The 22661-nt window shown below is 37.0% G+C and overlaps 1 protein-coding gene across 3 annotated transcripts in view; it reads left to right on the top strand.

The window, feature by feature from the left end:
• GLRB (glycine receptor beta) overlaps window positions 1-22661 on the top strand; it is a 52055-nt gene that overhangs the window by 8954 nt on the left and 20440 nt on the right. For all 3 annotated transcript variants that reach the window (XM_037378015.1, XM_037377994.1, XM_037378004.1), the window contains exons 3-7: window positions 4495-4601; window positions 7294-7361; window positions 14130-14359; window positions 17188-17270; window positions 19966-20106. In XM_037378015.1, the coding sequence (XP_037233912.1) occupies window positions 4495-4601; window positions 7294-7361; window positions 14130-14359; window positions 17188-17270; window positions 19966-20106 (629 nt within the window). The remainder of the gene's footprint in view (window positions 1-4494; window positions 4602-7293; window positions 7362-14129; window positions 14360-17187; window positions 17271-19965; window positions 20107-22661) is intronic.

Here is a 22661-nt window from a genome sequence, read left to right as displayed (position 1 = left end):
CCCAAAGACGAGAGAGAGGCCAGTCATATCACACAGAGATGTTATGCGAAAAGACTAACTGTACTTTGTTTTCTTTTGGGCTTTTAAGGACACTTTGCAGAAGTGAGAACACTTCTGAGAATACTGTTTGGGTTTTTTTGCAGAAAAAGAGAAATCATACTTTGGGTTTGGGGTTTTTATGTTGTGGTTTTTGAGTTTGGTTTTCTTTTTTCCAAAATTGTCATTTAGGCAAAATTCTGGATAAGGCAATTTCTAGCTTTACTGTTACTTGCTTTTAAATTCCCTTTATAGCAACTGTAAGGCTTCTGTTGCCTTACCCTTTTTTATTTACCGTATCTTGTGTAGAACTTGTTGATTACTGTGAAGGCTTCTACTGCGTTTCCACTTCCTAATGCTTTCCAGCAGTTCTGCGTACATTTGATGCAAGCTGAAATTAATGTATTAAAATTACAAGGCTTTCTGCAACTGGTGGAGATCTAAGGGGCATTTTAGGCTAGTTGTCAGCTTTTCACGAGTGTGAAAGTTGTAGGTTGAATAAGAAAAAGTGGTAAGTAACTTCTCACTTGGTGTGAGTGTTGTTATGTGGGAATCAGACAGCCTGCAGCAAATCCATGTACTGTTCTTGTCAGGAAAGGAGACCTGAGCTCAAATGCTTTTTATTTTATGTAGTCTATACATTTCCCTACCATTAATTCATTCCAGAATGGCCAGTTGAGCACAGTGGTAGTGGTTTTAGGTAAATATCTTAGTGGCACAAATAGTCCCAAACTCTTTCTCCAAGCACCTAACTCATTAAGTCATTCTGTTCATCACTCTGAAAGTGGCGTAACCTCTTAACTCAGCAAAAGCTACAGATATGATTTATTGATTTGCAGTTGAAATTTAGGCCTTTTGATCAGCAAGGGTCTCTGAAGACAATCCAGTCCTTGTAATGATGTCACATGAATGCTATTCAGTGATGGCAGTTCAATGTCAGCATGCTGTAAAAGATCACAGTGAATAATATATAACTGATACTCAGCAGAGCTTTTTTTTCCAGTAGCTATTTTAACCACTTTCAAATTCTTTGAAATTCAAAGTCACCTTTAAAAAACAGCAGTTACTGACTCTCTGTATATCTTCTCCAAACTCAAAACAACAGCTGTTGCATTTCACTTAGTTCTTATATAAATGAGGATAAACGTGTGCACATTACACTTGTGTAAGTTCAAAACACTATCCAACAACTTGCAGAAGATGTGATTGTGTTGTTCTTTACCAGAAAGCAGTGCTGCCACCCGTTCTTCCCATCACCATCTGCCCAGTGCAGTAAATCTCCTTTGCCTAATTCATGGATGACCTTTGAACAAACAGCCTGAACAGATATTTGTATTAACATACTTCTGCAGTGCAACTCAGATCTCACAAAACTACCGCCTTTTTCCTCTTACTTGAAGAGACAAATAAACCTGTCAACTGTATTTGGCTTTCTTTTGATGCTTACTCATTTAATTTTTCAGACTCTTTCCTCTTTTCCTCATTGCATTTTACAAGCATCTGTATTTAATTTATGTGTTCATGTTATCCTGTGTGGTTCAGATTACCATCATCACTATTTAATGAACTTCTTTGTATAATCCATAGCAGAAATTAAAAAAAGTAGGATTTAATCTTGTGCATTAGTTGTTTGGCTTTGTTTTGCTATTTCATTAATACTGGGCTTGTATGGTTTAGAAAGAAATCCTATGGTGTGTGTTAAGGAGACCCTTGTTTTATAAATATTATACCTGTAGGCATCTGATGTAGATGTTTGAGATGTTAAGATGTGCAACTTGCAAGGAAGCAATGCCATGAACCTTTTTGTATCAGCTATAATACAGTGTACAGAGTATTTGCCTGCCTTTGTCATAGTAAATGAACATTCTTTTCTGTCTCGTTTCTGCTATGAGATGGAAAATAATCTTAAAAGTTTTACTTTGTTTTCCAATTGTCCATGTCATGGTAACTGAAAAAAAAAAAAGCATACAAAAGTGGTTTTGATACTTCTGTAGCAACCTGTTCATTGGTAAAGGTCATCACTGAAAACTGAACACAGAGCTCAAAACTACAGAAAAAGAACAGAATTGAACAGAACATTTCAGTTGGAAGGGACCTACGGTGATCATCTAGTCCAACTGCCTGACCAGTTCAGGAAATAAATTAGTTCTTTAGCATGATGATACAGATCAAAGTCAAATATAAAAAGCTATAAACACAACCCAGGGATAATTTTTTGGAGGTGAATTTATCAATTATTTGAAGGGGTTAGAACACTTATTGCTATTTAATCACTCTAATATTAAATTGGCAGAGGTTTATGGTAGACAGAAGAAGGACATGCTAGTGGAAGTTAACATATCTTACTAAAAGTAAAAAAAATCCTTGTTTTATTAGGGGACCATTTACCTCTGGATGAGTTGTGATAGAACAAGTTGTTTGCCTGTGTGGCTCTTAAATGTCGCAGAGGTTTTAGTGCCTTTGCAAGAGATGGGTGAGGAATTACGTACTGCAGCCGCTTAATGTTGCTCCACATTTTCTTCTCATCTTGTGTGCTGTGGTTTAAGCTATGCTCCTGCATACAAACATTTTGGTAGCTACATCTTTTGGTAGCCTTCAGAATTCACACTAGTGCTGCTGATGAGTAGTAAGTAGTCTGAAATTTCAGGGAGGGTTGAGATGTTATTTACTGTTGTAGCTGAGTTCAGGCATGCTTTTGTCCAGCATGTATAACATCAAGCAAATAAGTAAACAGATATGCAGCTTTAGGTTTCAGAAATACCTGGAATACAATAGGGAAGACAGAAATATGATTTATTTTTTTCTGAAGGATAAAATGCTCACAGAGTATCAAAGAGACTATGATAGAATAAAATACAGTTACATTATTATAAATGGTTACGTGGTTTTAATAATAGGGATTATTAAATAAATATTTAATTCATAGTTTTACTTATAAATATTTTAGCTGTTAAATGAGGAGATTAAATCTCCTTGTGAAGGCCTAGTAAGTGCTACCAAGTCAGCAGATCTTGCTCATTTGCTCCTGTTTTTTCCTTCATGGTTTGAGTTAAAACAGTTGATGTTAAAGGTGGGGTTATTCATAAAAGCTGTGCAAGGGCTAGGATCTGGTCTCATACCCATTTTTCAGTGATACCATGCAGTGACATTTTACAGTGATATCATGCAATGGTGGCAGTTATTTATTAATTAATTATTTTCCCAGCAGTCAGTAAGGAAGATGCTGAACAGGAATTAAAATCAGGAGGTCTGGTACATTCATGCAACTTTGTTTTTTTTTTAAACTGGCCAAAAGCCTTTGGGAGAGTCCCAGAGGACATGAAGGAAACTGAAAACTGAGAAGAAAACTAGCAGTGAACCAAGATGTTATAAAGAATAACTCATAGGTCTGTCAAGCTGACTTTGATACGGGAAAGAATAATGAAAAAAAGAAATTAAACAAGGTAAAGGAGGCAACAGCAGCTGATACTGATTATGGAAAACATACAGGAAATGAGCTGGATCATTTTAAAAAATATGTTCATACATTTGTTTGCTAGAGGTAGTAGTGTTGATGCATATAACTTATGCCTCTGTAGGGTGTTTGTCTTATTTCTCCATGGCATCTTGGTTACTAAATTATAATGACAAAGTCAGCAGAGTAGTCACTATAAAATGGGTGGAAAAGTGTTTACAAGACTGGAAAACATTACTGAACAGGTTCTACAAGCAACATACAAATTTATTTACGTGACATTATCAGCCTGCTAGGTGCTTGGAGTACCTAGGGTGGGGACTGATGCACCCTTATTGCTTTTTATTACACTCAGTTTCACGTTACTCTTGTACCTACGCTTACCTGTCACAGGCTCTTTTTAGTTTTAGCGATTATTTTAGTTTAACCCTCAGCACAGTAACAGCAGGGCAAATGGAGGTATTTAAATTCCCCCTGCAAAAGCAAAGGAGAGTCCAAGGCCTGGCTTTCTGTAATAAAGCTGTAATTAGCACTTGACCGTGAGATTATGCAGTGGCTCCGGCGCTGGGTGGAATAGCTGGTGCTGGCATTGGCGGAGAGGAGGCTGCCAAAAACCTCGGCATGGATTGGCACCTACAAAGTGCCCGTCAGTTTATTTATGTTCCTAAGCTGACAGTCACTCAAAATAGTTCGGGTGGCTGCCTTCTGCTGCTGAAGAAATCATCTCCCTCTGGATATTTTGTTAGGAGGGAAGGGAACAATTAGTGAATTGCTGTTTATTTCCAGATTTACAGATAAGCTTTAGGAGACCATTCGCATTTGTTATAGTTTCTTGGAAAACACTGCAACATCACAAGGAAAGGAAGACTGTATAGCGTGGAACCTGAAAATACCGAAGATATTTTGCTCATGAAATGGCATGTCTGGCATGTCTTTAAAATGACAAGTTTAAGTACACAGTTGTTTCTATCTTAATAGTAACTAATGCACTTTTTTTCTTACAGCCAGCAATCAGCTGAAGACCTTGCAAGAGTACCTGCAAACTCTACCAGCAATATCTTGAATCGGCTGTTGCTCAGTTACGATCCCAGGATAAGGCCTAATTTCAAAGGTTTGTCAGATATCCCAGCCTTTTTTTTCAGTCTTTGGAATTTAACTGTTGTTGTTTGCACACACAGAAAATTTATGTAAAGATAATATTCACAACCTAAATTTTAGGTTTTGGGGTTTTTTTGGTTTTTTGTTTGTTTTGTTTTTTTTTTTTAATGGAAAATTTCCTAGATAGCATGAAACTGCAGAAAGCATTTACCCTTTTGAGCTGCAAGGTAACATGTTAGGAGTTCATCATCATAACAATATGTGATGCTTTATTATTATTACTATTATTTTATAAAAGCTTTTTAAAAGTAGAATAGAACTTTTAGAATAAAAATTTTAAATGTCTTTTTATCCCTACATTCTCGTTAGACTTTAGTAGTATCTCTGCTTCACAGTATTCTAAAACATCAAAATTCTCTGCAGACATCCTTCAAGGTGACTTTATAAAAATTGGGATCAGCAGTATCACTGCTTAGAAACCATACAGCTATTAAAATCCCTTAAAGATACGTTAGTAATACAGCTTATATACTTTGGGATTTCAAATGCGTTCTCTGCCTTTAAATATCTCCCTTGTATCAGATGATGTAGGAATCTTCCATGTAGGCAAACATGATTTCCTTACATGTGCAGAAAAGGTTGGAATAAATATTCTCTGCAAAACCTCTAACAACTCATACAGCTGTAAGTTACACCTTCCAGGAATTAAATTATTTCCCTGCTGGAAAAAGACATAGACAATTTCATTATATAACAGACATAACTGATGTAAATAAAGTCTTTCATTTTAAAACTTACATGTAATTATGTGTACATTAAAAGATACCTTGTTGAAGATGTCCCCGCTCATTGTAGCAGAGTTGGACTAGATGACCTTTGAAGGTCCCTTCCAACCTGGACAGTTCTGTGATTCTGTATTTTAACATGCATATCAATAGTATGAGAAATTTGGAAATCTATAAACTTTATTGTGCTTTTGAAGAGACCATTTTCAGATGTTCTGTTTAAGTTTTGTAAATGTATTAATCTCAGTTTCAGCAAGTGTCCCACTTCTTTCATATTCTCTGTAGAATCATATTTATGTTTTCAGCACTGAACCTTGTCACAAAGAATAAATGTCCAGCCCCTGCTCTACCTGTTCTTCAGCATGATCAGCTTGAAATCACAAAGCATGTTGCAGATTTCTTTATATTTTTGATAACCCTGCTGGCAGTCTGGTAAGAATTAAGATGGAAGGAAAAGGGAGGACATGTAATGTTAACTTACAAGGAGGTGGAAGAAAAAAAAACATTTTCTGACAAGTGGTTTGCCCACGTTAAAACATTCCTCACACATCAGTGAGTTTCTTGGACGGTACTTCCTATTTAAATCTGGAAGAGAAAGCATGCTCCTGACTACTAGTGATGTCATGGGTGCTCTGTCACACGTCGGGCATTAAATAAGGTAGTATGTCTATTGCATAACCAAAAGTGTCACACTTAGCTAGTCTGATTTTAAAAAACCCACCACAAACTGGTTTAACTGGAAAAAGCGAAATTTCGTCTTAGTCATTTTCTCATGAACCAAGAGAACAAGTTTGAATTTATGTATTAACTGTACACCAAAATATTTCATGCAGAGAAGCAAACTGTTAGATGAGGCATATATTACTTTGTACTGTATTTGCTTACTCTGTCAAAGTAGTCTTCATATATTCTTATACCTCTTTTGTTGCTAAAAATAGGAAGAAACCCACTAAATGAAGTATTTGTAACAGTGGAAATGAGATCAGATGCAGGCATCTTGTGTACATACTGACACTCTCAACATATAGGTGCTAAATAAAACTAGCGGACCATAATTAGTTCTCACAACCATCAGGCCCCTTCTCCTTGCTTCATGATAACTCTCTGTTAACACCAGATTAAATGACTGCCAATCAGTTCCCCCAGGGTGACAGAGGGCAGATGTAGCAGCTGTCACACCATCCCTCTTCAACTACAGGAATCCTGGCTGTGGAAAAGAGGAAAAAATCCAGGCTGTCTTAGTATCTTCACAGCTGCTGGCTTCTAGAAATTTTTCTTGGCAAATTCGTAACCATTGTAAAAGGGAGCAGCTTTCCAACGCTCTTGCACTGAGTCTAGATAGCTGAAAGCTGCATGCAGTAGTTTTTATCTGACTGTATTCATACTTTACGGTTATGTACTTAACTTGCACAAAGTAGCCTCTTACAATATAAGTAAATGTCTGATCGTAAATCATAAACGGGTAATTTGGGATGATAGATCATCATTATGACCTTGACAGTTGAAAGTATGTGCTGCCAGAAAAGTGAATTGCCTCTGTCCATTATGCTGTGTGCAAAAGTAATACTGGACTGTGCATTCTGTGATAACAGAAAATCATGGAATTTGAAAATTATTCAGATTTATGATCTGTGAAATGCTTTAATCTTGGCACTCTGGACTAAGGATTTTTTTTTTCTTTCTGTTTTCTTATCACTAGATTGAGAATTTTTGTGATTTCTGTTGGCTTTCAATGGATATAGATTAAACCACAGCTTTTGAAAACTGTGTATATACTAACTTGATGAGATAAAGTTGTATGACTGTATAAAAAAACATTTCACATTGTGGTACCAGTAAAAAGGAGCTTTAAATGAAGGATAACGTGCCTTTAATGGATTGTATAGTTCACTCAAAATATTTTTTTTTCTTTTTTTTAAGGAATTCCAGTCGATGTTGCAGTCAACATCTTCATTAACAGCTTTGGGTCAATTCAAGAGACAACTATGGTAAGACTGAAATGAAATTAACATAGCACACGTGGAGATTTTCTTCTTAAATTAAATTTCAGGCTGACGATTATGAACTATAAAGTAGAAAGGATTGTTACAATTGTAGATACTGAGAACTGAGTTAATGGGGTTAGGGATAGACTAACTGTGCTCTATGCCATCAGTCTATTAATCTATTTCACTCTATATTTGTCCACAGATTTTTATAGCTTTTAGAATCTGATGTATGTGAAAGGAAATCCATGGTTTCTAAGATGCAAGAAATACATTTATTTCCATAAGTTATTAAGTTCAGGGGAAGAACACATTTGGTAGTATGAATCAAATAATCATCCTGAGAGTTAATATGTAGGTTGTTTTGGATATTACTAAAGAAAATACCAGGACTGTATGAAAGAAAAAGAACAGACATGCATAAGGCTGAAGCATACGGGTTCTCTGTTTTATGTAGATCTGAGGATAGGAGTAAATCATGGAGGGATAGAAGGAGGAGGAGTGAAGGAGTACACCATCAATGATCATACTTTTACTCCTGTTTATTTACTGTGTGACAGAGAGAAGCTGAGGAGTTTCTGAAAGTGTGTTTCCAGTTTGGTCAGAAAATTTCAAAATGTCAATAACAACACCAAATAGTGTACATTATGATTTTGACTTTTTTGTTTCTTTAGGAAATAAAATCTATTTCAAAAGAAGAAATCATTTCAGCAAAGCCCTTTCCGTTATTTCGGGACTTGAAGATCTTTTTAGCAATGGTATTTCCAACAAATACCATTAAAAATATTGCCATAAAAATGTATTTAATTGTTGAAGGTGTTCTGAACCGATCAGAATTTTTCTTTCCTATAAAAAAGAGGGGTAGACCATGTCTTGGCAGTATGTGGGAAACCACAGACAGGGCATGCACTCGGTGGGAGTTCTGAGATGCTCCCTGAGCATCCCAGTTAGAAATAACTGGTCATCTGCTGCATCCAAAGCATTGATGCAGTTCCCAAAATCAGGCTGCTTTTTTAAAATACTATGACTAAGGCAGCATTCCTACTCGTAATGGCATACAAGCATAAACCATAATACGGCTGATAAATAATAAAACACTTTTTGTTGGTGGTGGAAGCACCCACTTAAAACTCAGAACCAGCTTACGTGGTACCCAAAGACATTTCACTAGGACTGTGGAGCCACTCAAAGTTAAACATATGTGATGGCTGAAACAGCTTTTGAACAGCTTGGCCAGAATTTTCTGTTTCTGGAACTAAAAGTGAATAAAGATTTAGATTTGATTGCAAATGATAGTAAGTCAACTAATGGCATTAGTGGGAAGTGACATTGAAACAAAGAATGTAAGTGTGCCAAAGATACCTTGAGATTTATTTCTGAAAACAAAAGGGGGACTGAAGTTTAAAGAGGGGCAGGGAGGAAGAGCAGGAAAGTAGGAGTGAGATAAGTGTCTAAGATGGCAGGTATATTAGGCCAGATGGCCCTTTCAAGTTTCTGAAATTTATTGCATGCCTTAAAAAGTGACTTTTACAGAGGCTTTTTTACAATTGACCCAGAAAATAGTAACAAAACATGAATAGAAGAGGTGTGCTTCTCCCCCCCAAAAAAAAATTAAGTACGCTCTCTATAGCAATGTTTGCCTGCCTGTCTGTGATTTTCTGATATGATCACTTACAAATTTGCCAGGATGTTCTTTAAGTCATGTTCTCCTCCGTATTTCAGAATTTCAGACATGATCCTTACTTCAATTTATGCATTTAGATTTATACACCCAGCTGATCACCATGATAGCTCAGCATGTTTATGTCAAGTTTGGATTACTTCTTGGTTGCCTTAATGTATCACTGGAAGCACTAACAAAAGAGATGGTTAATCTGTTCTCCCATATATAACTTGGGAAACTTTTCCTGCTGCAGTGGGCATTGGGTCCTGTGGACATTCAGGAACCACTGCTTTCTTGGGGGTAGGCTGGTACTTGTCTTCAGATGGTCTGGGCAATGCAGCAGACAGTAGAAGCGAGTCCCTTAGACTAGAAAGAAACTTCTGCTTCTGGAATCACAGAAAAAGTGTTTCCTGGAGCTGAGATGCCAAGTCCGTGAAGGATGAGGGGCCTCTTGCATTCAGAAAGGAGAGACGTTTGCAGGCAGCAATGGAACTGCTGAAAAATGTTCCGTGGTGCTGGAGAGGAGCGTGGCTGGCTGCACTGTCTGCATCCCTACTGCCTCTGGCGTTGGTGTGAACCGAGGAATATGGATTTCTTGACTGTCTTTAAAGTTACCAGAAGGTACTGAACTGGTTGGAGTGGTGTCATTACTGACACCAAAATTTGTGAAATAGTGTATTTCTGAGTCTTTCAGTCGATGAAGTCTCATGATGATTCTTGGTTCTGTAGCCACTTCTGGCTATAATAGCTGAATTTATAGGTTTTCGCAAAATATATCTGTGGGGGTAAAGCATCCTCTTTTAGCCATGCTAAAGGGATGATTCCTTCTTCTGGGTGATGGAAGGGTGGGCAAGAATAATCGTGGGTGACAGGTGACTGGGAGTGAGGTGGTGGTAGAAGGCCCAACAAACCAACGTGTAGAGTGCCAGTGAGGAAAGGCCGATCAGCATGCTAATCTTCTGCTGTTCAGAAGGGTGTTGAAAGAGATCAGAAGGAAGAATCTTCAGCAAGATATTTCAACATCGACAAGTTGTCAGGTATCGCTCTCTTAGAGCACTCTCAGAAGCAGCCAGCTCTGGGGTTAATGTCTGGAACTTCTGACTAGTCAACAGGCTCCCACAGTGTCCCTCGCCTTAACATCGTGGTGGCTGGTTCTGATGGTTCTTCATGTATTTCAGGAATCCCACAAAATTATTTTCAATTACTTTTTCCTTACTGTCCTTTTGGTCCCATGATGATTGCATTCTTAGCTGTGCAGCTGGCTCGTCCTCAACAAAGAGCAGAGATTGCGTCCCACTGAAGTAGAGTCTATTTAGCTTTAAGAGGGAAAGGAATTTCTTCATCGAAAACAGTTGACAGGTTTGAAGTATTATTGTTTTGAAGCAAGACAGGATCCATAGCGTGGATCCTGTGCCCAGAAGCCTGTATTGCTTTAGTCAGTCCCTGGTGAAGAAACTGAAGGGCAAACGTTTGCTCTGTGCCTAGAAAGGGTAGTCTTCACGTTGTGTTGGTGAATGCTCACAAGAGAATTGTGACTTTTCACGCATGTGTCAGACAAGTTACCTGGAAAAACTAAACAATTTAACAATTAGTTAAATACAGAGAGAGTAAGAATTTGTACAGCTAAAATGGAGAAGAACTTATACCAGAGCTGCTACCTTCCCGTGAGCTTCCTTTATCTTGAATCTGTAATTTGTTTTCTTCTAGCTCATTAAACTACTTGTCTAGGATCCCCATGCTAACTCTGCTTCTACTTTTGCAGTTTTTGGTGGTTTTTTTTAGACTGCAGATTTGTGGGATAATACAGTGATTATGTCACATTTAGCAACTGTTACAGACTGGATCACCAGCCAAGGATTCCTAGGGACGGATCCTTTCTGGTATAAAAACCTAAAGGGCTATAACATTTTAGCTGTGCTGATGATCTGATCCTCTGTCTACAGAATCTATATTCAAGGTTTGTACATGCAGCGTAATCTTTCTTCGCTGGCTGAAATGGCAAAACACCACTTTCTCTTTTTCCTTTACTTTAAAACCTTGCAGAAAGGTCTGTTTAATATTTATGTATATAAAGGAAAACTCTGTTTCATTATTTTAATATTAAAAATGCTATTTTCTACTTTATCAAAAGACAGCACTATCATGCTTCCTTTCTTTGTATGAGTGCAGTTCGTGTAAAAAGGAGCTTGTCTGGCCACATGCCCACTGTTTAGTAGGCTGCATTTGAAACATTTCTTAGAATGCCTCCCCTTTCAACCTCCCTGAAAACAACTTGCCTTCTGTTGGAGTTTCATGGGAAAAGAAAGCCCTGTAGAATACTTTTGTGATTCTTTTTACCTGCCAGGTCCTCCTAGCTCTAATGCTGATGAATATCTCTTCCACCCCCCACCCCTAGTTTCAGGCTTTTTAATTTCTATTTGACTCTCCTTTATTATAGAATGGCAATCATTCTGCAATATTCAAGAATGTTTGTCAAATTTATAGGAGAAAGACCATGTGCTTCATGCAGACAACTTCTTCAGCCCCTAATTGTAGTGCACATACTGAATCTTAAAATTCATTGCCCAAATTTGACAGGACTGGTCGCAGACTTCTTTCGAAATAGATTTATACCAGATCATAGTCTATGCTGCTGCCAGGTGTTGTAATAGTTCATATTCTAAGAAGCAGCCCTTCTGCACGTCATCGTCTGGCTAGCCACAGTTTTGTATCCTGACACCTCTTGGCTTCCTTGTGCATTTTCTTTATTGCCTCAAGTATGCGGTGGATTTCCTCTCCATGTACCCCCTGTCGCAAGTCTCTGTCAGTTCGGTAGGTCTGAACCTGCTTCTTTTAGGTTAACGGGATTTGTCTTCCATTGACTTAAATAGGAACAGAAATAAGTTCTTAAGACATCACAACATCCAGTTGTTTGCTATATTTAAGTTCATTTGTGATAGAGCAAGAAAGAAATTAAAACAGCATCCATCTGATTTTACTTCCAATTCTTATTTTGCCAGTGCATTCTGCTTTTCAGTGGTGTAAACGTCTCCTTCTTCTAAATGGGTAAGCTGAGGGCAAGTGTTGGATGCTGGTTATCATTTGCCTATGGCTTTGTGAGGGCGTCCTGTTTTGTTTATGGGAAAATTAATTTTGGTGTGATGAATAATGTGATGGTTGTGGGCACACACAGTATGCAGTATTTATCTCACATAGTTTAAAGTAATAGTTTTCACTGAGACAAGAAGTGCATATGGAATGGGATCTTCAGCGAGAAGCAAGTAAAGTAAATTTTCAATTATATACTTATAATTGAAAAGATGCTTTCTGAGATAATGACCTGAATTCCCTCCTGCTCTGAAGCTTTTCTGTGAGAACCTTCCAGTACGAAGTCACTTCATATTAACAATTATTTTATATTTCTTGTTTACTTTGGCAAGATAATATAGGTCTTTGTATAAATAAGTCAGACCGCATATATTTTTTCAAAATCGGACTGCCAACAAGTAACATGTCTCTCAGAACTATGCATATTAATAAATATCATCTCAGTTCTTTCTACTTCATTTTGATGCTTTGCTCCTCTTTACAATGCAGTAAGGAAAAGTATTAGGCAGTATAGTGTCATGAAGAAATACAGGGGCTGATCTGACTGGTGGACTGGGCACAGGAAAGCGGGCCCCGTATTCCAATTACCAGGGTAAATCATCAGGGTAAATGATTCTGCGTGAGGTCTTAGCCAAGTGCACTCCATCCTGTTGAAGTCAACATGACTGTCTCAACATGGCACTTGCTCTGGACTGTAAATGTACACAATGTAGTAAGTACGACAGAAGAGAACTCACGTATCAACAGAAAAATGTGTAAGAATGCATTAATGTGTAAAATAACTAAAATTTGTTTGGTATGCAGAATACATTGACAAATCAAAAATATGTTGAGGACCTTCACTCACAGATTTCTAGCATTTTGCTATAAATGTAAAGCAGTAGCAGTGTTTTCACTGCTCTGAAAGCCCTTAACCTCAAGGTGCTTTGTGGTGAGTGAAAAAACAGAACGCACCATAGAAGACAGCTAAGAAGACTGGAGACAGACGTTATCTTACATATAGAATTTTGGTTTATTTGGGGTTGGTTTTGTGCTTTATTTAAACACCACCTTTATTCATTTTCTGTATATGATCTGCCTACTTATACATAAAAAAGAGGCTCTGGCTTAAATGTAAATGTAAAAAGCAAAAAAGACTTAGAGGTAGGACTGAAAAATCATAACTGACGTACTAGGTCAGATTTTTCCTTTGGATGCACACAGCTTTCAATAAGGACAGAACGTGTGCGGGTATTGTTTTGCCCCGAGACACATGCTACTCCAATTGCCAAAGGCAAAATTAGTGCATGGCTCTACTACTGTCCACCCTTGATCAAGAGTCCTGCTGAATCCAGAAGGAAATTTCCTCTGCGTAACGCCTTTTTTTGTCTCTTTGAGACTTATTCTGTGTCTGCTTTCCTAGATGCTCTTTCAGTACTCGTATTGCAAGCTGGTACCGGTTTTCCTCAGTTACCAGCACAGTCCCAAATCACTGTTACAAAGTGTGAGGCTGTATTCTGTGTGTGCAGTGTAAAATCTGTGATCTACCTGGTCCGTTTTCCGCTTTTGCAGGGTGATGTTTTGCCATCAGTGTGCCAGTTAACCAAATGGGGAATTAAGCTGGAGTTTAAACTCACAGGATGCCCTGACAGGAGTGAGATCGTGTCTGCTGCTTGCAGCAATTGAGTGGAGCCAAGCTATCGCCTCCCTCTGCCCTGCTGCTTGCTTTCCCCATGCCTAGAAAACAGGGGGCTGCTATCCAGGGCATGCAAAAAAAAATGGTGCTGGGGGAGACCATTTGGTCCTTTTTTTAAAGAAAGTTACTATATTGAAAAGATGAGTAAGGCATAATTACCTATTTGTAGTAAAGGCTATTAAACTCTAAGATTTATGTTATTTGAATAGCAATTACTATCTTTGTGGTAGAAAAATGAGGGCATAAATTTTTTTTCTTTTCGGAGTCTGATAGAATTGTTTTCTTTCTCCATGGGTTTTTGGCTAGACTTTTGGCTAGTCTAATAATTATTTATTCTTCCCATCAGGATTATAGAGTCAATATCTTTCTAAGACAGAAGTGGAATGACCCCAGGCTCAAACTGCCCAATGACTGGAGAGGTTCAGATACGCTGACAGTGGACCCAACTATGTTTAAATGTCTTTGGAAGCCGGACTTATTCTTTGCAAATGAAAAAAATGCTAACTTCCATGATGTCACACAAGAAAATATCCTTCTTTTTATATTTCGGGATGGAGACGTCCTAGTCAGCATGAGGTATTTTATGGATGTATTTCTGCTCCTTTTTTAAATTGCTTGATATGAGATATATGTGCTGTGTTAGACTTAGTAACGTAATACAGTGTATGACTAATGCTTAGGTTTATATGACAGTTTGTAAACAATACTACAATAAATTAAATGTGTGTAAAGTCAGATGAAGATATTTTAAAGCATGTCAGTTGGTAGCACAGCAGGTACTTGAAGTGTATGTATGTTTCTATGTCTTGTTAAGCTAACACATTAAGTAAATTAGTATTACTAGAAACAAAGTTTAAACCATTTTGATAATTGCTTACATTCCTGGAAGCGTAATGAAATGGATAAGATATCCGAAGTAAAGACATTGGCAAAACAATATTATTTGCACACCGTTTGAATTTCTATGTCATCTGAAGAAAATTATGTTTACGTACTAATGATATAGGGAGGGGCAGAAATTAAAAAATTTTTGAATATAAATGTTTTGTGGAAGTACTGGGATATAATCCTGATTAAGTTCTATACCTTACTGGATATGGATTTTCCCAGAAGACCCAAAAATAGTTTAATTTCGTTGCAATTATGCATACCTTCTTGTGGTTTGACTTGGTTTATCAAAGGTATATATACACCGTGCCATAAAAACAGTCATCCAATGAAAACAGCAATTTGGGTGGTTAAAAAGGATCTTATAGTGAATTACAGATCTAGAGAGCTTATAAACACAATGATTTGTAGAGATTATGCTCAATTTCCTAACGGTGAGTGAGTTTTCTTCTGGTTTAAACTGGAACATACTGCCCTGATACAGGAAAAATGATTACCCAAATATACTGCGATATTACCATTAAGAGGGAACCACTTCTGAAATTATGGTCACGTGAGCTATTTCCTCCTGGAATAGAAGCGGATAGAATAAGAAAGAAGATGGGAGAGTCTGGGGGTTTTATTGTCCATTCCAAATCAGGAGGAGAAAACTCAGTCACAAGACTTTTGCCGACAGTGATCAGAACAGAAAATATATTGGGCAATCAAAGCATTTCATTTGGCTTACTCTGAAGGTCCTGGTTCTGATCTCAGTTGTTTCTGTAGCAAGTTTTGAAGTCTGTAGGTATCAGTATTTCAAAATTAAGAAATCACTTTCAGCTATAAGAGAAACTTCCCATTTGGAATAGAAAATGTTAAATTAAACATTGAAACTGTTTTTACATATTATTCCAGGTTGCATCTATTCCTAAGTGACCTTATTTCAGTCAATAGGTTAGGTTTGAACATCGAGTGAATACTCATAGAAGTGTTTATAATCGAAATAATCTTCTCTGAAAACTTCCGAATAACAAAACCAAATTCAATAGTTTGAAATTATTGTTGTCCTCCAAAAATATTCTGATGATTTTAATAATACACTGCATTCATAAATGGTACGTGTGCAGATAAGATTAAGTTTTTTGAGGCACTGTGGTTTGGTGACATGCTACTAAGATTTTCGTTTCTTAAAATATGTAATTGCTTGCCTTGTATTATTAGTTTACAGAGATATTATCGCATGTAAATGAAAGACTCTCCGGTTACCAAATTACATGAATGACAAAATGCATGTGAGAGAAAGCTCTTGCCTGCATAAATAGTTGAGAATTAGGAAGGTGCTCACATGAGGGGAAATAAGCAGTAGAGTCCCACGGAAAAAATTTTTCTGGGTCCTGTGCTGTTCAACATAAATCATCTGGAAACCTGTGGATTGACAGGCACTTCTGATGATGGCAAAATATTCAGGATAGTAAAGATAAGAGACAACACTGAGAATTACAAAATAATGACTAGGCGACAAAGTATGAGATGAAATTCAAAGTAAATAACAGAAAGTTATACATGTGGGAAAAAATATTTTAATTATACAGAAGAACTGATTGGCTTTGAGGTGGTTATTACCAGCTAGGAAAATGGCCTTTGGGTGATAACGGCCAGTTCTCTGAAAATGTCAGCTAACAGCTCAGTACTGGTTGAGAAAGTGAATTGACTTCTGGGAAGTGTTAGGGATTAAAGAGAATGTCATGTCACTATAAATTCATGCTATACATGCATCTTGAATACAAGGTGCAGTTCTGGTCTTCCCACTGCGAGAAGGCAGGTGAGGGTGTATGGGATGTATTAAATGTATGAAACAGCATCCTTTATAAAGAACGGCTAAGCAAGGCAGACATTTTTCACCTTCTTTTCCAGGGAAAGAACTATAAGACAGGCTCAAGATAGGTAAAAGGAGATGATTAGAGTGCGTGCAGCTTAGCTATGGCATGCCTTGCTGCGGGATCCTGTGCATCATCGAAGTTTAAACAGATTCCAGAAAGCAACTGGAAGCAAAGCAGCTTCTTGGAGGGAAAAAATGTGTTGAGGTCTCTTAAATCTGAAGCATCACTCCTGGTCCAGGAGGCCCTTGAGGTGCTACTTTTGGGAGGCAGCTAGATATCTGGCAAAATACAATTTCCTGATTGCTGTAGTCTCATATTCTTCTTCAGGAGTCTGCCATTGGCCACTGCTGAGACAGGACTCTGTTCTGTGTGGGCCTTTGGTTTGGTTATTCTTATGACCTATATGTATTTTGTCTTGTATTAGTAGGTCTCTAATTTGTGAACTACTGTGTGTTTAAAACTCTCCGTAAATTTTATTCTCAGAATACTGGAAATAGCTCAATTTCAAACTGCTACTTATTATAACTTTAATGAACTTTTTTCTGCTCTTTTAGAAGCTGGAAATACCTGTGATTTATTACTTTTTTTTTTCCTTATTGCCACATACTGCTTACATGGCAGCTGACACTGTTTTAAAATTCCATTTCTGTATTTCAGATTGTCTATTACTCTGTCATGCCCTTTGGACTTGACCTTGTTTCCTATGGATACACAGCGCTGCAAGATGCAATTGGAAAGCTGTATGTAAATCAGTCTGTGCATAAAAACAGTTGCCTTCTAGGCATGCGTCAGAATCCAACAAAAATTTATCAATTCTGTATTGTTCATGTCAACATTTTTAATGAATCTTGAAATTAATTATCACTAGTTCCTACTAACATACATTTCGCTATCAAAAATGTTTCTTAAGGTTATGGCACCATGCACTCTGGTTTTAGCTTGTGCTATCAAAGATAATGACAACTGATAGGTTTTATAAAAACATTTACAATAAACCTAGTAAAATGGAAACACGTATCATTTGGAGAAAGACCCCATAGTTTCTCCATGTAGTTTTGACTGCCAGAACCTGTGCTGCTTTGTAGACTGTTGGGGTCCAGTTTATCCCCTTGCATTGATGGTGCGTGGTATTGCTCGGAACTTTTGATAGGGTGCTGAAGGAAAAGGATTTGATGCTGATACATTGAGAGCATTAACTGTGAAACCTTTTGAAAGGGGTTTCAAGATGTGTTGTGGATGTAGTCAGGCATCTTTCCCTTACCAATCCTTCCCTGGTCTGTAGGTGATTTGATCATAAGATCATAAGAAGGCGAGGCCAACTCTCATCTCTGACAGGCTTCATACCGTGCTGGAAGTGGCAGACAAAATGTTTCTGAAACCTGTCTTCTCTCCTGTGCCCCAAGTACAAGGGTGCCTACTCAAGTACAGCTGTTTCCCAACACAGTGATCCCTGGTGATCCCACGTACGTGGTAATGCTGTTTTCCTGAGTAAGGACAAGTGTGAAGCAGAGAGGAGGAGGGTGGCCCAGCCCTGTAACACAAAAGCTTCATTCAGCTGTTACTCCACCAGGTCTGGTGGGGAAGGTTAGGTTAGAGAAGGGAAAACCAAAGCAAAAAAAGAGCAAGATTAATCAAAGCTGAGCAGAGCAACCCAGTGGGGTTAATAATAACGATGATATCAGAGTTTTACAATTTAGGTTTTGACTACCAGCATTTACTTTTAGAATTGTAGTATGTCCATAGTAGTTTTGCCCATCACTAATCTGTGTATACATTAGCTGAAGCAAACTCTCATGGTAAACCTAAATCTGTTTGGGGTTAAACTGGAATTACACAGTAATATTAATGGAAGTTTGCTCGAGCTTTCTCAGTCTGGATTGTTTTACAGGCATTGCAAGGTATAGTTATTCAAGGAAGAACTAGTCATAAAAAATTTCTCAAAACCTTTATTTAAACAACCTTATAGTTTCTCTCCATGCTAAGTTGGTATGTTCAAATTCAGGAGGAATTTGCTCCTATGGAAAGACAGTGTGCACTAAGCTTCCTTCTACCTTTTAGTTCCGTTGTCACAAGTAAGAACGGTACCCATGACCTCCTGTCTGTCTCTCCAGTTCCAGCAATGGGCTTGCTTTTCCTCCTGGCCATTGGCAGTTTAATTCTACTTCAGTTATTTTAAAATCAGTATTTTGTTTTTAGTTGCTGGATTTCCGAAACAAAAAAGGCCATCAGTTTTTACTAAGCTGTTCTTATATCTGCAGTTATGATCTACAGTTCTACACATTCTCTATAGGCAAAATTTTCACTGTCCAGTAATTGTTATCATAAAGGGTCTTGGCAGTTTTGTCATTTGCTGTATGTTGTAAGGAGGTGGGACTGATTTTATGAACAAAACATGAAAGTAACTAATTGTTCTTTATCTTCCATCACGAAGCATTGAGACATTGTGTTTTTTATTAAGTTGTTGTGAATCTTAGAGCAGTTAGATTGTGAACAGCTTACCTTTTTTAATTGCAGCTGTTCAAAGACTAAAAAAACCCTGTCTAGTGCCTCCAGAAAAAAAATGGTTCTTTAAACATTTTTCAAAGACTTTGACTTGCAAAACACTGCATTCCAACTCCATCTTTTTATGTGTCCCCATCTCTGTTTCTATTTAAAACACATTATCTCTGTTTGAATTAGGTTAATCCTTAATAAACAGAAGGTGGCAGAAAAATGGCATGTAAAATCACGATTATTATTATTATGCATATTTGAGCAATACTGCTTTGTGCTTGAATATTGTTAGCTTGACTGTCACTGCCTCTCGCTTCGTGGTGGTGTATACATCACAGTTTAGACAGTCAGATGTATGCTGAAGTCTGTCCGTACATATGAGATCATGAAGGCACTGAACTGATTTTAGTAGGACTACACCTCTACTTAAATTCCTGGTCAAGTATTTCTTGAACGAGAGTGCTTTCATGAATCAGGGCCTTTAACCTGAAAAAGCTAAGCGGAAGGTTTGTTTTACACAAAACCCAGTATTCATTACAGTAATTGTGTTAATAAGTTGTTTTGAAGTTGCTAGGGCTTGTGAGTGCTGTTAAAGTTCAGTATAATTTTCATGCTTTGCTGAAGTAGAGTATGAATGAATATGGAGGCTTCAAAGCTGTGGAAAATAATGGAGCTTTGCCTTCTTTGTTTACATGGTAAAGACTGTAACAAAAACCTTTTAATTGGTGTAATATTGTTGGTAATGTAATGTTCCACCCACCAAGTCCTAATCTGGGCTTACAATAAAATTCAGCTGTGGATTATTTCATTTTTGTATTTAATTCTCTGAACCAGAAATAGAGAGAAATAGAAAAGTAACAAACATATATGCTAGATTTTCTTGCAGAGCTTACTCTGATTTAGATGGTTCTTTAAATGATTATTATTGGGTTTTTTTTGTAGTTGGCTATACAACTGATGACTTACGATTTATCTGGCAGTCTGGGGATCCTGTACAGCTAGAGAAAATTGCTCTGCCTCAGTTTGATATTAAAAAGGAGGATATCGAATATGGTAACTGTACCAAGTATTACAAAGGCACAGGTAGGTAGCAATCTCCTTGATACAAAAACTTTAAGCTGCCTTCAGTTACTGTTTGTAGTTAATGGTTAATATTCCAGTTCATGTCTTACATTTCATGGGATAAAATAAATTAATTTTAAACTAACAGGTAGTTCACATAATAATAACTGTCATACGTGGTTACTGCAAGCTAACTCAAATGTAGAAACATCTAGGTTGAAGAAGAGATTAGATGTTTGTCTTGGTTTTGTTTACATGTCTTGTGATCTTACTACCATCATTTTGTTTCTATAATCCTTATCCCTGTTTACGCTTGTAAGTGTCAAACTTTTCTGAAAGGATGTTTATGTAGAATTACGCCAGTTGCAGGAAAGTAGGATAATTTTGGTTTTCTGGTTTGACTTTTGTTCCAGAAGTGGATAGCAGTAGAGTGTAACTGCAAATGCTTTGCCCTGCAGGTTCTTCCTTTCTTTAAGTGTTCTGGAAAGTCTGTCATTATAGAAAGCTGCTTACAATCCTCAGCCCTGAATTTATTTAATCCTATGATTATTTTCTGAGGGTGGGCACAAGTTTATCCAATGGTTTCTGTACTCTGGCTTCTCAAAATTTATCTTTTCTACCCCGATTGATTCCTGTCTATAATGATAGCCAAACTACAACTACTGACATACTGTGGCAACTGCAAGTCTTCCTACAACAACAGAGGTCAGCGGGGTGTATTTGTCAGTGCTCTTGATCTTGGGAATAGATCTCCCATTAAATCTCGATGAGGACGGCTGTGGTGCCACAGCTTCTGAGGATCCTCTGCAAGTTTCCCATTGACTATTCAGCTGCAGTACATTACTTGCAGTTGCTCCTGAGCTAGATCTGAAGTCTGAAGAGATCTCCAGTAACCTTAGTAGAGCTCAGAGTTAAGGAATTTAACTTCAAAAAGATAATGAAAATTGGAATGGCATTTGTTTAACTGCAAAATGAGTGAGTTCTTAGCCTAACTACATAATTCAGCATCTCAAGTGATTCACTATCTGTAAATAATATGAAATGAGCTCTCCTCAGGAAAATTCTGCATTTGTGAAAGCAAAACTAACTGGCAGTGATTGCATTCAAATCTAAGTTGGGATATGGTAGAAGCTTACTTAGCAGAGAGAAAAATGTTTTATTCCTAATTAAACAATGAATTTACTGAAAAAAACAAGTGATAAAGTTGTGAAAAAAATAAAGGAATGGATCTTGTAATTCTCAAATAAAATTCATAGAAATGGGAAAATTGAAAAATTTACATTGTATTTTAGGGGAAAAAATAAATACTCAAGATTGTTATCTTGTTATTGAGCTTACCATGACCATTTTGAGTTTTGCCCTAAATCTAAAATTAAACGGCTAAAAAATCCTTAGATATTTTAGGTATTTTTAGGAACCTTAAAGAAAAACCTAATAATTTTACACTTTACTATGAAACAGGAAAGAAAATCAGTAGTGTTCTCTCAAGTTTCAGCACCTTGTGACCACAAGTTGAAATGATACTGCAGAATGCTCAGTAAAAAGGTCATGTTGTCTGTGTGTGTATGTCATTTGAACATGCAAGAAAGAACATGAGGGAACCATCAGAGTGGGTGGAGTGACAAGAAATTTTTAAAAAATTTCCTAATTCCTTTATTGCAAATCCTTTTTGTTTAAAAATTAAGAAGATCCATGTTAATCATGTGATCAAGGTTGGAATTAATATTTCATTACTATGAATGGAATATTTTGGTACTCAAATACTTTTAAAGGGTGTTTTCACTAATCAGTAGTTGTTTGAATTACTTTAAATTTTAATGTTCAAGGTATTCATAAAAACAGATTTTGTGCATGTAGTTAAAATTAACTCAGTTAAGGATTTTGTCAGGTAATCAAGAGGCAGTGTTGCATGTAGAAGCAAATTTTCAAAATTATGGCTTATGTAGGAGAATCCTGCCAGTTGCAAAGAACTTAATCTTTACTGCCTATTTATGTCAAATAATGTTTTGTCATACCTACCTAACTAGAAAGAGGGTCAAAAAAATGGGGCGACTTTCTGTGGCAGTAAAGTGAGTATTAAAATTTGAAAATTGCCTGTTCTCTGTTTATCAAGTATATAACAGATCCGAATAGGTCCTTGGGAGCTGAATGGTGAAGGCAATAGTTACTGTTCTCTGCCTGATGAAAGATGATTCAAAGGCATATAGAATGCATTTCTGGCATAAGGCAAACAAATAATGATATTGAAGGTCATCCCTTATTTGAAAATAAAACCTAAAGGTATCTGGAAACTATTCAGGAATTATAGAGGGGATATTTGTCAAACAGATCATTGAAGAGAATAAAATGAACTATAAAATACTGTATCGTGTCTTCTAAACAGGGAAATTTTTCCTTAATGTTTTATTGTTTTTTTGTTTTGCTTCTTCTGTGCCCAAACAGTGCTTTTAAGATGATTTGTCATTCTACAGCACTTTACTGTTAAAACATAGAATATAAATAGATATATTTTTGACAGATCCTATCTTCTAAATCGGCTTTGCACTGACTTGATTGACAGATATAGACTGATCTGA

The sequence above is a fragment of the Falco rusticolus genome, chromosome 1 (genome assembly GCF_015220075.1).
Source record: "Falco rusticolus isolate bFalRus1 chromosome 1, bFalRus1.pri, whole genome shotgun sequence".
Classification (NCBI taxonomy): domain Eukaryota; kingdom Metazoa; phylum Chordata; class Aves; order Falconiformes; family Falconidae; genus Falco; species Falco rusticolus.
Note: the sequence above shows the minus strand (reverse complement) of the source record. Positions and strands in the feature narration are given on the sequence as shown.